At 40.5% G+C, this 12,822-nt stretch overlaps 1 protein-coding gene across 1 annotated transcript in view; it reads left to right on the plus strand.

Annotated features, from left to right (window-relative positions):
• The window catches only part of LOC121950780 (kielin cysteine rich BMP regulator), a 32,427-nt gene that overhangs the window by 8,262 nt on the left and 11,343 nt on the right, over positions 1–12,822 (plus strand). Inside the window, exons 6-23 of the mRNA XM_042496889.1 lie at positions 5,105–5,175; positions 5,279–5,372; positions 6,061–6,143; positions 6,229–6,322; positions 6,434–6,510; positions 6,973–7,058; positions 7,194–7,281; positions 8,388–8,487; positions 8,610–8,695; positions 9,723–9,816; positions 9,895–10,044; positions 10,430–10,536; positions 10,631–10,724; positions 10,837–11,010; positions 11,091–11,173; positions 11,277–11,370; positions 12,244–12,426; positions 12,550–12,720. Coding sequence (XP_042352823.1) covers positions 5,105–5,175; positions 5,279–5,372; positions 6,061–6,143; positions 6,229–6,322; positions 6,434–6,510; positions 6,973–7,058; positions 7,194–7,281; positions 8,388–8,487; positions 8,610–8,695; positions 9,723–9,816; positions 9,895–10,044; positions 10,430–10,536; positions 10,631–10,724; positions 10,837–11,010; positions 11,091–11,173; positions 11,277–11,370; positions 12,244–12,426; positions 12,550–12,720 — 1,929 coding nt within the window. The remainder of the gene's footprint in view (positions 1–5,104; positions 5,176–5,278; positions 5,373–6,060; positions 6,144–6,228; positions 6,323–6,433; positions 6,511–6,972; positions 7,059–7,193; positions 7,282–8,387; positions 8,488–8,609; positions 8,696–9,722; positions 9,817–9,894; positions 10,045–10,429; positions 10,537–10,630; positions 10,725–10,836; positions 11,011–11,090; positions 11,174–11,276; positions 11,371–12,243; positions 12,427–12,549; positions 12,721–12,822) is intronic.

Below are 12,822 nucleotides of genomic sequence, written 5' to 3' on the forward strand. Positions count from 1 at the left end.
GACATCTCTCTGTGAGTTTAAGAAATGTAACTTACCTTATCAGCTGCAGCCATTTCCTCCTCTCTTTCTCATTGGCAGGAAAGTGGTAAAACTGACAATTCAGTAGTTTGTTTAGGACTCAGAGCTGTTCAAACACAGCACTGTGGCATTGTAAACAATAGGAGGTTGTGACCTGGAAATAGTATTTTGAAAGGGGTTATGTCACGACTTAAAGACCAGATTAGGAGTACTACATTTGTGTAACTGATTTCTCTGATCCCTTTAGGTGTGGCTGCCAGATGCAGTGACTATGCAGAAGACTGTAAACCAGGCGGACTTCCAAGTGTTCTCCCAGTCTCTGCAGACCTTTTCTGGCCTTTTTAGGCTTTGGGTCGGGGGTCACATGGCTTCACCTCTGGCTTCCTATGACCCTTTATACCTATCACACATGGCATTCATCGACAAGCTGTGGGCGCAGTGGCAAGATAAACATCAGCATGGATCAAAAAGACAAACTTCTGAAGATGATAATGCTCAGAGCAATATCTTTTACCCTGCTAGACAGAGGCATGTGAAGATGAGGCCTTTTGATGTGACACCTGATGATGTGATTTCTTCCCAGCAACAGATGTGTGTTGTATATGTGCCCATAACTATTGGTGCACCTTGTAATATGACATCATTACAAGCAAACCCAAGAGGACATCCGAAATATCCGAAGCGTGGCTTTGACAAACACGACTCACCCTACAATAGTTCTGTCACCGGGGGCTTTAACAGCAGTGCTTTTGACCAACATGGATATGATCGTAATGGCTATGACCGGAGTGGTTGGGATAGGTGGGGCTACGGCAAAGATGGCTTTAACAGGGACTTCATTGATATGGATGGATATGATGTATCTGGCTTCAATCGCTACGGATTCAACCGTTCTAATGTCACCTGGTTTGGCATGTGTAAGGATGGGGTGTTTGAGAATGAGAAGAGCAAAGAGCATGAAGAGACAAATGAAAAAGAGAAGGATAATAAGTCGCTCCAAGAAAAGATAATGTCTGAGCTCTTCAGCGACAAAGGCTACAGTATCTATGGGTTTGATCCATTTGGTTTGGATCGCAGCGGGTTTGATGCATTCGGCTTTCGAATGGATGGTTACGACAAGGACAGCTGCAACTGGTTCTTCAACGGGCCGCACTACCTGCGCTTCTACTTCCACACACAGCAACAGTTGATGTCATCCAGTGACCAAGCTTTAGACCGAATCACCCGTACCTGCCCTGCGATCACCCCCCTGCCCAGGTACTGGGCTAGGCAGGACTGGATGACCTCTGATCCTGACAAATGTAGTGCTCTGAGTAAACTGGAGCAGAAATGGATGAGACAAATTAAGCCAGAAAGTCATGACACTGTTACAGCAGCTACTCAAAATAAGAGCAGCATATGGCTTCCAGTCACACCAGATCACAGGTATCAGCATTACAAATAGAAAGCGATTAACTGCCTCACAAATTCAGCCCAATATGTACTGTTGAATCCTCATTGTGGTATGGCATGGCTCATTTGGTATTTGCTTGGCAGAGGCGTCATTTGAAGTCGGTCACGCAGTTGTAGTGCCTTCCTTACCTTGTCCCCTATATATACCCCTCTTGATTGGATAAACACATATTTTTAGACTATCATTGGTAAGGCTGGGTGTCAGTGCATGATACCTTTTAGGTATCGGTTCAACGTCTCACCGCTAAGCACAAGCTACACAGCTGCAGCAGCAGGGAACATCCAGCAACATGCTGTGAAAGGGTCCCTCAGAAATTTCCCCAGTGCAAAGCTCACACTCAGTAGCAGCTTCAATTTCTCTGGTCACCAGATGTCACAACCTAAATTCAACAAAATACCAATTTCTTATAATGTTGGTATACTGGGTGGCGTCATCCTAGGATGCCGTAAACATGTGTTGCAATGCTATCTCTTTAAGCTGTTAATTTAAGTTTTACAATATACAAATCACTTCATTCCCATTATGGGTATCGAATGAAGTATTCTTTTGGCACATGTATCACTTAAAAGGTTCTGGTATGGTTACTGGTATCATTATTTTTTAAATGACTCCCAGCCCTAATCATTGGTAAATTTTCAATTTTTATCCCTAATTATCAGTTCCTCAATAACTTTAAGGTGAAAACAAGGACATGCAGTTGTAGATCAATGCTTTATTTTACAGTGAGTTAACAGTTCATGAGTTGCAAAGCTTCCAAAGTCTTTACCTTGCCCAAAAGCTTTAGCATCAAAATGCCAAGCTAAAGCAAATCTCAGAGGAGGTTCTAAAATCTTTTGGTGTCAACAGAACTTGAGATATAGCGGCTGGCTTTGAGAGACAGTAGTTGTATCATGAATAGTGAGTTAAATCTTTTCTAAAATTATTTTTAGCATTCCAACCAATGTTATCATCCGTTTTTCTTAAAACACTGTAGGTTTTGTTTCAAGCTCCACTGGTTCAGCGGCTGTCCTCTTGGCTCTGCGCCTATCAGCTGCCCTGACCTCTGCCATCAGGCCCGTTGCCATGCGTACCCCGCGGCGATCTGCCATGTGCGCAATTGTGGTTCCTGTTTCACAGAGTGGCGGGATCCAGCAACTGGAAACCATGTAATATGTCATGGCTGGTGAACACTGGATTGTTTCCCAGAAAAACTGAGGAATAAAGTACTTTTCAGAGCAGTGAGAAGAGACTGGATCATCAGCCGCGCCATCGTCTCTGTGATCTCAGAGAAACAGAAAGCACTTCACGATAAGGATGACTGTTGAGTCGACTGATAATGGAATTAAATAGAAGAAAGACTTAATACCAGTGTTAAAAAAGCAAAATATGATTCAAAATGTTTTCACCTCATACCAAGATTATTTATCCGTGCCACCACATTTACATTCTGACATTAACTTAGCATTGTATACCTTATCCCCTCTATATATATGTGGTATCTAGCCATGGATGTAGTTTTGCTTTTCCCCCCTTTTTTTCCACAGATTTGCAAAAGATTTCTGAAGTTTCTGCCTACAATTAATTTGAAAAGAATTTGATTGTCGTTGTCCATCTTTTTTTTTTAATTGGTTTGAAGACACTGAAAATTGCTGACAGCTAGGTCTGTAGATAAATGAGTATTGGAGTAATTATTCCTGAGAAGTGGTATTGTTAATTTTTTCAGGGAATTTTTTCACACTGTGGGCAGCACAAAAAAAATTCAGTTTACCCTCAATGTATTAGAAAGGAGAGGAGAAATACAGAAATGGACATCTCAAATTCTAAATATGAAAACTAAAACTTTTTTTCCACGCTAGATACCACCAGAGGTCTGTAAAAAAACAAACAAACAAAAAAAAACACTTCAAGCTGCTCGATACTATTTATATATCAACAATGGATCAGGTACTTAAACTGTGAACAGTAGCACCAGTAGTGATTAACCCACAGAGGATTATCTGTGGAGCATTTTGGCATCTCTTAGTTCATTGTTTTGGTTTTATGGTCCACAACTTTCCTGTTTTCCTGCTTTCACCACTGTCATTAACCTTGCAGCATGGGCAGCATGCAGCATAGGCAGCAATTGGCTGCAAAAGAGTCAGATATTTCTCTCAGTAGTTGGTGGAGACCAAAAACAGAGCAAAAAGAGAGTGAATATTGGGCTCAATCTTGAGTGGCAAGAAACATGACTTGTTACAGCTGGATGTGTGAGTAGGCGGCAGTAACCATATTAACTTTAGGGGGATAATTTGTCACTGTTTTACAGCTTGTTGTGCTGCCCCCAATAGGCAGATCATTCACTATTCGTACTTATACCTGCAAAAACTAATTCATAAATAACCACATAATTATGAGCTTGAACTTTTCGTAAGATGCCATATGAAGGGTTGTATGAAGTGTCCAAAAATTCTGGTAATGCAGCAGTATCCTGGTAGTTTTTGCCACGTTTCTTCTCTTTTAAAAAATATACATTACCATTACCAAAGCTGTAAGTTTTACAGTACCTTGTCTGTTGTATGGTAATACAGATGTGATCAACTTTCCAGTGCATTTGAGGAAACAATGTACAACCACCTGTCATAATGGAGGGACACAAACATGTGGGACCTTAGTTGATGTTGGACCGGCCTCATTAAGGATCTGTCTCTCTTTGTCTCCCTCTCCCTTGGTTCAATCCCCACTCCCACAGAGTTATGTAAACTTTGTTCTGTACTTATTGTGCACATTTTCACCATCAATGGGACACACATGTGCCCAAACAGCCCTCTGTCCCCTTTCTCACCCCCTTTGACTACTCTCTCTGTCTTTTCATTCATCTTCCCCTTAATTGTTTCTGCATGTAGGCCAGAAGACTCCAATGGCACCCAGTTGATACACACTCGGAGACTCACACTCCCATACACACTTTGATCTCATGCATGCTTGGCTTGCTAGAGGAAATGCCTGTTGGCTGCTGGCACAGTAGGCAGCCTCACAAGCCTCTCTCACACTCTGTGATTATTGCTCTCTCTCACACACAAACACATTGTCTCTGTCCTTTTGAGAGTTGTCATTAAAATAATTATCTGCCGAAATGTCCGAGCTAAGCGAAAATAATATTTGACGAGCTCCCAGAGAGCCTTTGATGAAACAAAGCAACGCTGCTCTTCAGTGTTTGGTATGTTACTGTAAACAGCCTTCAAAATAACAGCCACAGAATGTGGGGAAGTTGTTTGTGCCATGATCGGATCTGTTTCTCCTAGAGTAAATCTTTTCGAGTGTTAATAGACTTGCCGGTGGTAGTCTTTAACAGCTGGAAGGCTGCAGGCACTTGTGGTTACAGTTACAGCCCATAAAACTTTGTGTGTGAGAGAGAGAGCGAGCACGTGTAGATTACATCAAAACCACACTGTTTGGTCATCACCGCAGAGAGCAGAGCCAAATGTTCCCCAGTGACCTAGAGTAGTGAAAAGGTGAAGAAAATCTGCGATGATGTACAAAGAGGGACCAGCTGTAATGCTCAAACTTATTTCCACATTCCTCTTTTCATACTTCTATCAGTATCTTATCTTTATCACTTGGATATGCAGACACTCAAGCTCAAAAAATGTGTATAAACTTCTGTCTCATCTTCAGAGTGTGAGCCGGATGGCACGGTTCATAATGTGTCCTACAGTATAGATGGCTGTCAGACATGTATATGTAAGGTGCGTATCTTCAGTTTGACATTTATTGAGCCTGATATATTGCTGTGGCCTTTTGCTGTTCACATCATTTTCTGTCACCTCTGCATCTCTTCGTTGCTAACAGGAGGGTAACAGGGAATGCCATCCCCAGTCCTGCCCCTCACTGGACTGCACACACACAGAGACTGTGCCTGGAGACTGCTGCCAGCGATGCAGAGGTAAGGACACTGCAAAATAAATCTGTATGCAACAAACTTTAAAAAATACTCTACTCTAAAAAATAAATCTGAAATCTAAATTTAATGTGCCTTAGTAAACTGCATGGAACACATTATTAAAGTCGTCAATATTACCAATGTTACCATTGCAAAGGATCCATACAGGTCTTCTCAGACTTGTTTTACTCATTTTAAGAAGTGAGTTAAAGATGTTACTGATTCTGTGAGCCTCAGATCATCAGGATCAACGAGACCTGGATCATACTGTATCAGTTGTGTGTGAGTTTGTAAATGGATGTTTTGACATAATTTTGATGTTTTTAAACATGTAGCCCAATCAATCAATTAATCTCCATCTTCACCATTTTCTATAGAGGCATGCAAGAAAAAATACATCTTCACTGTAAATTCAAGGTTACACGTCATGACCAATTAATAAACAAATGGTAATTTTTGTCTGTGGAGGATTATGTCCTGACAGTTCAGAAAAGTCACAAACAGCAGGGGGTGAAAATGTGCCTCCAGAGCTGAGGAGTGGCATTAGTCCATGGGTCCAAGCTGACAGATAAAACTGTTCTGCATGAAAATTGTCAACAGTTTTCTTCCCTATTTTGTCCTGGTGCAACATTAAGATTGAGCAACTTCACTACCAGTGATGCCGTAAAGCAATCTGATGTGTGTTTTGCAGGCTGCATCCACTCTGGTGTCCAGTATGATCATGGAGCAAAGTGGAGGCCCATAGAGAATCCCTGTGATGTCTGCTACTGTTTGGTGGGTCTGATACCGACTGACAGTTTAACCCTCTATCATCTCTGTCACCTTCATCTGCTTTGACATCTTTCTCTCCTCTCACCAGGAGGGTCATGTTCGCTGTGAGAGGGAGCGGTGTAACACCCGGTGTAAAAACCCAGCTGCTCCTCCAGCCGCTACCTGCTGTCCTGTTTGTGACGGTGGGTTTCTTTGCATTTGTGTGTGTGTGTGTGTGTGTGTGTGTGTGTGTGTTAGTGAGTGAATTCAGTTAGCCACAGATACACTGTTTTTGTTTGCGTTTTGTCTTGCAGGTTGTGGTGTGAATGGTTATGACTTCCCTAACGGAGCTGTGATACCTGGGGACCGCTGTCAAGACTGCACATGTGTGGTATGTAATTTATATTAATTGATTCATTAAATGTTTTTTGTGAATAAATTAGGGGTCGACCGATATTGGTTTTTTAAGGCCGATACCGATCATTAGTGGTTAACGAGTCATGATATTTGGAACCCATATGCATTTACAATAAAAAGTAAAGTCTTTATGTTAATATTTACAATTTGGAATATAACAAACTCCAACACTAAAACATTTTTTATAAAGTCAAGTGAAAATTTTAAAAAGAAAAGAAAAAAAGAATAAATAAAAACAGCTCCTTGAGGTTTTACAAAATAAAAGTTCCTCCCTGGCTGACACGTTCTTTGCACTATTTAACTAATTAATTTTAACGGTGATCATTAAAATAAAACGCAGATACAGATAATCTGCAAAATGCCAAATATTGGCCCTGATAATCTGTCAACCTCTTGTATAAATCAAGTCTATCTTTATTATATCTCTCTGCTCCAGAATGGAAATGTGGTTTGTTCACCTATTCCCTGTCCTGCCTTGTCTTGTCGTAACCCTGTGCATCGTGCTGGAGACTGTTGCCCACGGTAACTAACCTGCCTCACCTCATCCATATCACTTTCAAGGCTGCATCAGTCCACCTTATTCATCTCCTGCTTTCAAGACGACTGAAACATTGACAAAAGATTTCAATGTTTATGCTGTGTGTATGTGACCTGCAGGTGTGAGCAGTGTGAATATGAGTCCGAGGTGTATGTTGACGGACAGAAGCTCCCCTCCCGAGACCCCTGCCTCCACTGCCGCTGCTCTGTGAGTTCAGTCTGACAACTTTTGGATGTTTATGTGACTGGCAAAGTTTCATGACCAGTAAAAAAGTATATTTACTGAAGTAAAGTACTGAAGTGCAGTTTTTGTGTATCTGTACTTTACGTGACTGTGATTGCTTGGAAACTTATTACTTTGACTCCATTGCATTTGAAAGACAAATATTGTACTTTTGACTCTACATTTCTATGAAGGTTCTTGTTGCTGGTTACATTTGCTTTGAACACTTTGAGCGCTTATTTTTGCATTCAAAACCCCGCAAATGGGTTTTAACGGCGTGTTTTCTTTAACAAAATTCCAAAATCACATCATTTATCATCACCAGAAACTATGAAATATAGTTATTTATGGTGATGGGATTATTAAGAATAAATGCATTTGATTCATAATTTCATTTTATCATACTTAATGATAAGTAATACGTAATAATTTAATATATCCAAAATACAGGTGGAAATATGATTCATAGTTTTTTCATAGGAAGTATAACACAGATTATCTGTGTTCCCAGAAAAAAAATAATTAAATTGACAGAGGGTGGTCCATTTGTTAATTTGTATTTCTGTGGGCTTTTCATTGTACAGGTTCCTCATGTCAGTGCATTCACTGGTTTGTTTGAGCCATTCGGATCTGTAAATGTATGGTGATAATATACAAAACAATGTGATTTTTAAAAAGTGCTTTAAATACTTTAGTATTTTTAAAAGCAAGTATTCCAGAACCTAAACTCAAGTAGTAATTTAATTCAGCAACATTCACTTGTATCCGAGTAGTATTTGATCAGAGGTATCTATACTTTGAGTTAGTAATAGAGTTGTGTACTTTGTTCACCTCTGTCCTTGACTCAGGGGTTCAAAAACAAGTTAAAGCCGACTGCACTTTCAGAAATGATTGTGATTACACTTTAAAATGGGTTAAAGCTATTTGTCAAATCTTGAGATGAATTTGACATATCTGCAACAAGTTAATATTAGCCGATATATTGACCGGGGAGATTTACTAGTCCAGTTTGTATGTTTGAGCTTTGTATCTGACAGCCACTCTGTTAAAATGCTCTATTTTTTTTATCCTGTTTTGTGTCTACCTGTTAGGCAGGTGAGGTGTCATGTGAGCGCATGGATTCATCGTGTCCCACACCACACTGCAGTCATCCAGCTCAGCGCAAAGGAGAGTGTTGCTACACATGCAACGGTCAGCATATCTATAAATTTACAACAAAAAAAGCATTTTTTTCTCATGTCTTTGTCAAATTTGTGTTGCCTATTTCATGCCGTCTTCCAAATTTGACTTAGAGTTCGTATTTGTTCCCACAGAATGTGAGTTTGACAGGAGGGTGTATGCTGATGGAAAAGTGTTCACACCTGCTGGAAGTGGACCCTGCCTGCAGTGCAGGTGTAAGGCAAGTCTGTGTGATATATTCAGAGAGAAAGTAAGCCAGGAGCTAATGATTATTTTCCACTTTGTATTAAGCTGATTTTTGTTATTAATCATTGACTTATTTGGTCTATAAAATGTCAAAAAATGGTGAAAAATGTTAATTTCTAAAAACATACCTTCCTCAAATGTCTTGTTTATCCAAGACCCGAAGAAACCAGAAAATCTTTATATTTAAGAAACCGAAAGATGAGAATTTTGCCCCCGCCCAAAAAAAAATTACTCAAACTGATCCACTGACTATCAATTAGTTGGCGATTATGGAATACATGCATGTCAATTTTGAGCTGTTTATTCAATAAAAATAGGTTAAAAAAATGCACTCATAGTCAACCCTTAATCTGTCACATTTGTTACAATCTATCATATCTTGTATTTTGTCAGTTAATGTGACAATAAATATACTAAAGATCTGCCTCACAAAAAAGTTGGTGATTAGTTTAATATTCTACTGCTAGTTGATTAATCTTTGCAGCTCTAGAAGGAGGTGGTGAAACTTTGAGATTTTTTTGTCCAAGATGTGTTCAGATTAATGACCAAGTGTGCATTATCTTCATTCACAAAAACATGTTTATGTTGTCTCATGTTTTAAAAAATGTCATTTTCCAAAATGTCAAATCCTTCTCTTTTTTGGATGCTACTACATCACCATATGATTCAATATTTTTCACAGCACCTCATAGGCTCATAATAGCTATTAAATAATATTTTATTCTTTTTTGACACAAACAAAGAATCAGACTGCAAAGCTATTGCCAAATTACAGAAGAATAATAAATTAGACAACGCGCATATAAACTGCAATATATGCATTTTGTATATATCTGCAACATGCCACTATAAGGGAAAATCTGTGACTAGGATATTTTTGAAAACTCAGCACGGCAGCCTGTCTGTAGTAGGCCAACAAATTCACCAGGAAGATGATCAAGGAAGTGCTGTTCTAAAAGACACTGTAGTCATTATGTTGTCGTATTGTGTGTCTGCTGTAGGGTGGAAATGTAATTTGCCGTGAAGAGAAGTGCCCCCCTGTCCAGTGCTCCAACCCCATTATAGACCCACATCTCTGCTGTCCAATCTGCAAAGGTAATATTGCACTCACACACACATGCACACACATCCGTGAATATGCAGTATCTAACTGTCCCTCTTTTCTCATCTAAGCATGTGTGTTGGAGGGGGTGGAATATGAGGAAGGCTCCAAATGGCACCCTGAGGGTCCCTGCTCCAGCTGCACCTGTGTGAACGGAGAGACGGTGTGTACACACACACAGTGTCCCCCCACAGAGTGCCTGCATCCCACCAAGATCCCTGGTAAGACTGTGTGTCTAAAGCTGCATCCACAATGATACGTTTTCACTTTAAAATGCATAACCTTTGCTAGGGTTATGCCTGCCGTCCACACTTTTTTTTTCTGTTTCCATCTTTGACAAACAAAGATGAAAGAAAGAAATGCTGCTGACCCCATTTTAGTTTAAAAACTGTGAGGTTGCATTTTAGTCTTGATTGTCATCAGTAGTTCCACCTTATCGTCGGTCCAAGCTAAAATTATTAAAATTATTATTTCTGAAAGGGTGCTAAAACGGTCACATGTACAGAGATCAAAACGCCATTTTAAAATAAAAAATATTATTGTGGATCTGAGCTTTATTTATATGCTGATGACTGTGTAACTTCACTGTCATTTTGCTTTTCCAAGGCTCCTGTTGTCCAGTGTGTGAAAGCTGCACCTATACTCATCGTATCTACAGCAACGGCCAGAGGTTTACGACCCCTGACCACCCATGCCACATCTGCACCTGTCAGGTCAGCACATCTCCACACACACACACACACACACACGTATGACACTTTACTGTTGACCTTAAAACCTGCTGATACAGCCTTCCTTTCTCCTTAGCATGGCAGCGTAGAATGTAAGAGAAGACCTTGTCCTCCACTCAATTGTTCCAACTCATACACACCACCTGGAGACTGCTGCCCTAAATGTCCAGGTATTTAAACTCACAGACACGAATCAAATAGCAAGTTTTTTTTTTATTTATTTATTTTAGTTTATAATCAGTCAGATCACTGTAACATCTCTTGTGTTTGCATCTTTCCCAGACTGTTCCTTTGAAAACCGCATTTTCGTGGATGGAGAGGCTTTTCCTAACCCAGTGAGTGTGTGTGAGGAGTGTAGGTGCGTGAGCGGGCAGATTGACTGCCACCAACCTCAATGCCCTCATCCTCACTGTAACGCACCTCTACCTGGAACATGCTGTCAGAACAACTGCAACGGTCAGGAAAGCTGAATTTTTTAAAAGGAATACAAATAAATGAAACAGATCTCACAATTAAACAATATTCCTCTACATCAGGCTGCAGCTACGCTGGGAAGGAGTATCCCAATGGAGAGGAGTTCCCCCATCCTACTGACACATGCAGGACCTGCAGCTGCATAGTGAGAATAAGGAGCATCACAGCATGACACTAATCCTGCTGTGTTTTTAGCCGTTTAGCCTTTTTTAAGCAGGTTTTCATCTAAATCTGTTGTTTTGTTGTAGAATGGGAATGTCCAGTGTCTGATGAGGAGATGTCCACCGCTGCCATGCTCCAACCCAAATGTGCTGCTTGGAGAATGCTGCCCCCAGTGTCCTGGTAAGGATTTGCACCAAGGGAAAAAAAGCAATGACAATCAGAACGATTACATGCACAGGTAAGTCGAGCTGCAGTTACAGCTTGATTAGGTCGTTTAATAGGACTGCTGTCCTTGTCCCAGTATACAAGCACCAGGGGAGAATTGATTTATTGATGAAAGTATGTCCAACTCCACCAGGATGGTGCTTATATACCCCCATTCAGCTAGTCGCTGTTGGACCAAATCACAATTGTGTATTTACGATAACTTCAGGGTTGAAAACATCTGCTTCATGTACATAAAATCAAACAATGCTGAGCAAACTCTGCCTTCATTGATTAGTTTTAGGCCACCTAAAAAAATCAATATCAGTCTAAGTCAGTGCTATATTTAGGATATTTTAATTCCCAACCTTGTCATAAGCTAGCCCTTACTGACTGGGATTATAAGCCATTATATCAAAAACACCAGGGTCCACAGAAAAGACATTTTACTCCACTAAATGCCGGAGTCACTGGTCTACCACTGACTCGATCAGCTGTTGTGTGAAAAGTAAAGAGGTAAAGAGGAGCAAATACACAAATACAGTGTACACTTAAACTGATAATGATTTTTTACGGTGGCTAAAATATGTTTTTCTGCAGCAGTAAATTGCTTAGCTTCTGTGCCGGTGTTGTGGGACTGTACTTTATTTATCAGAGGAGGGGGTGGCTGGGTTGTGAATTTTTTATTGAAAATAAATACAAATTACTACCTTAATAGGTATGTATGTTTTTTGATTGAGGTGATGCTAATTTGTGAGCTCATCTGCTGTTGAGCTCGTTTCTGGGCTCACGATGGTAATAAAGTTGGTGATAATATATAATGAATTTATATCGCTGATATTCCCTCAGCTCCCCCATTGGACTGTGTGTATGAACAGCGACCCTACAGACACAATGAGCGTTTCTACCACCCTACTGACAACTGTCGATCATGCACCTGCACCAATGGGACAGTTCATTGTCAGCGCAAGTCTTGCCCCTTCGTTCCATGTTCTCACCCCATCACACAGCAGTGCTGCCGGACCTGCGAAGGTACAATTAAGTCCTGTCAAGATATTGTAAGGCAAAGCAGTTTTTAAATTTTGATCCAGCACATTCAATCATCTGTTGCAGTTTGATGCAGTTGTTTTCATACATGTCTTATCTCTCCTGCAGGCTGCCTGTACGAGGGCCAAGAGCGAGCTAATGGCGAGACGTGGGATGAGGCGTCAGACCCATGTGCAGCGTGTGTTTGCCGTGAGGGCTCTGTCCGCTGTGAGAAGAAGCGTTGTCCACCGACCAACTGTAACCACCCAGTCCAGAGACAATGCTGCATGTCCTGTGATGGTAAGTAAACAAACAAATGTCCCAGTTCCTGAAGATAAAAACAGACCTTTCTGTCAGCAGTTTAAAGTTGGAATCATTTCCCCAAGATTATCTAAAAAATGT

The sequence above is a fragment of the Plectropomus leopardus genome, chromosome 11 (genome assembly GCF_008729295.1).
Source record: "Plectropomus leopardus isolate mb chromosome 11, YSFRI_Pleo_2.0, whole genome shotgun sequence".
Taxonomy (NCBI): Eukaryota; Metazoa; Chordata; class Actinopteri; order Perciformes; family Serranidae; genus Plectropomus; species Plectropomus leopardus.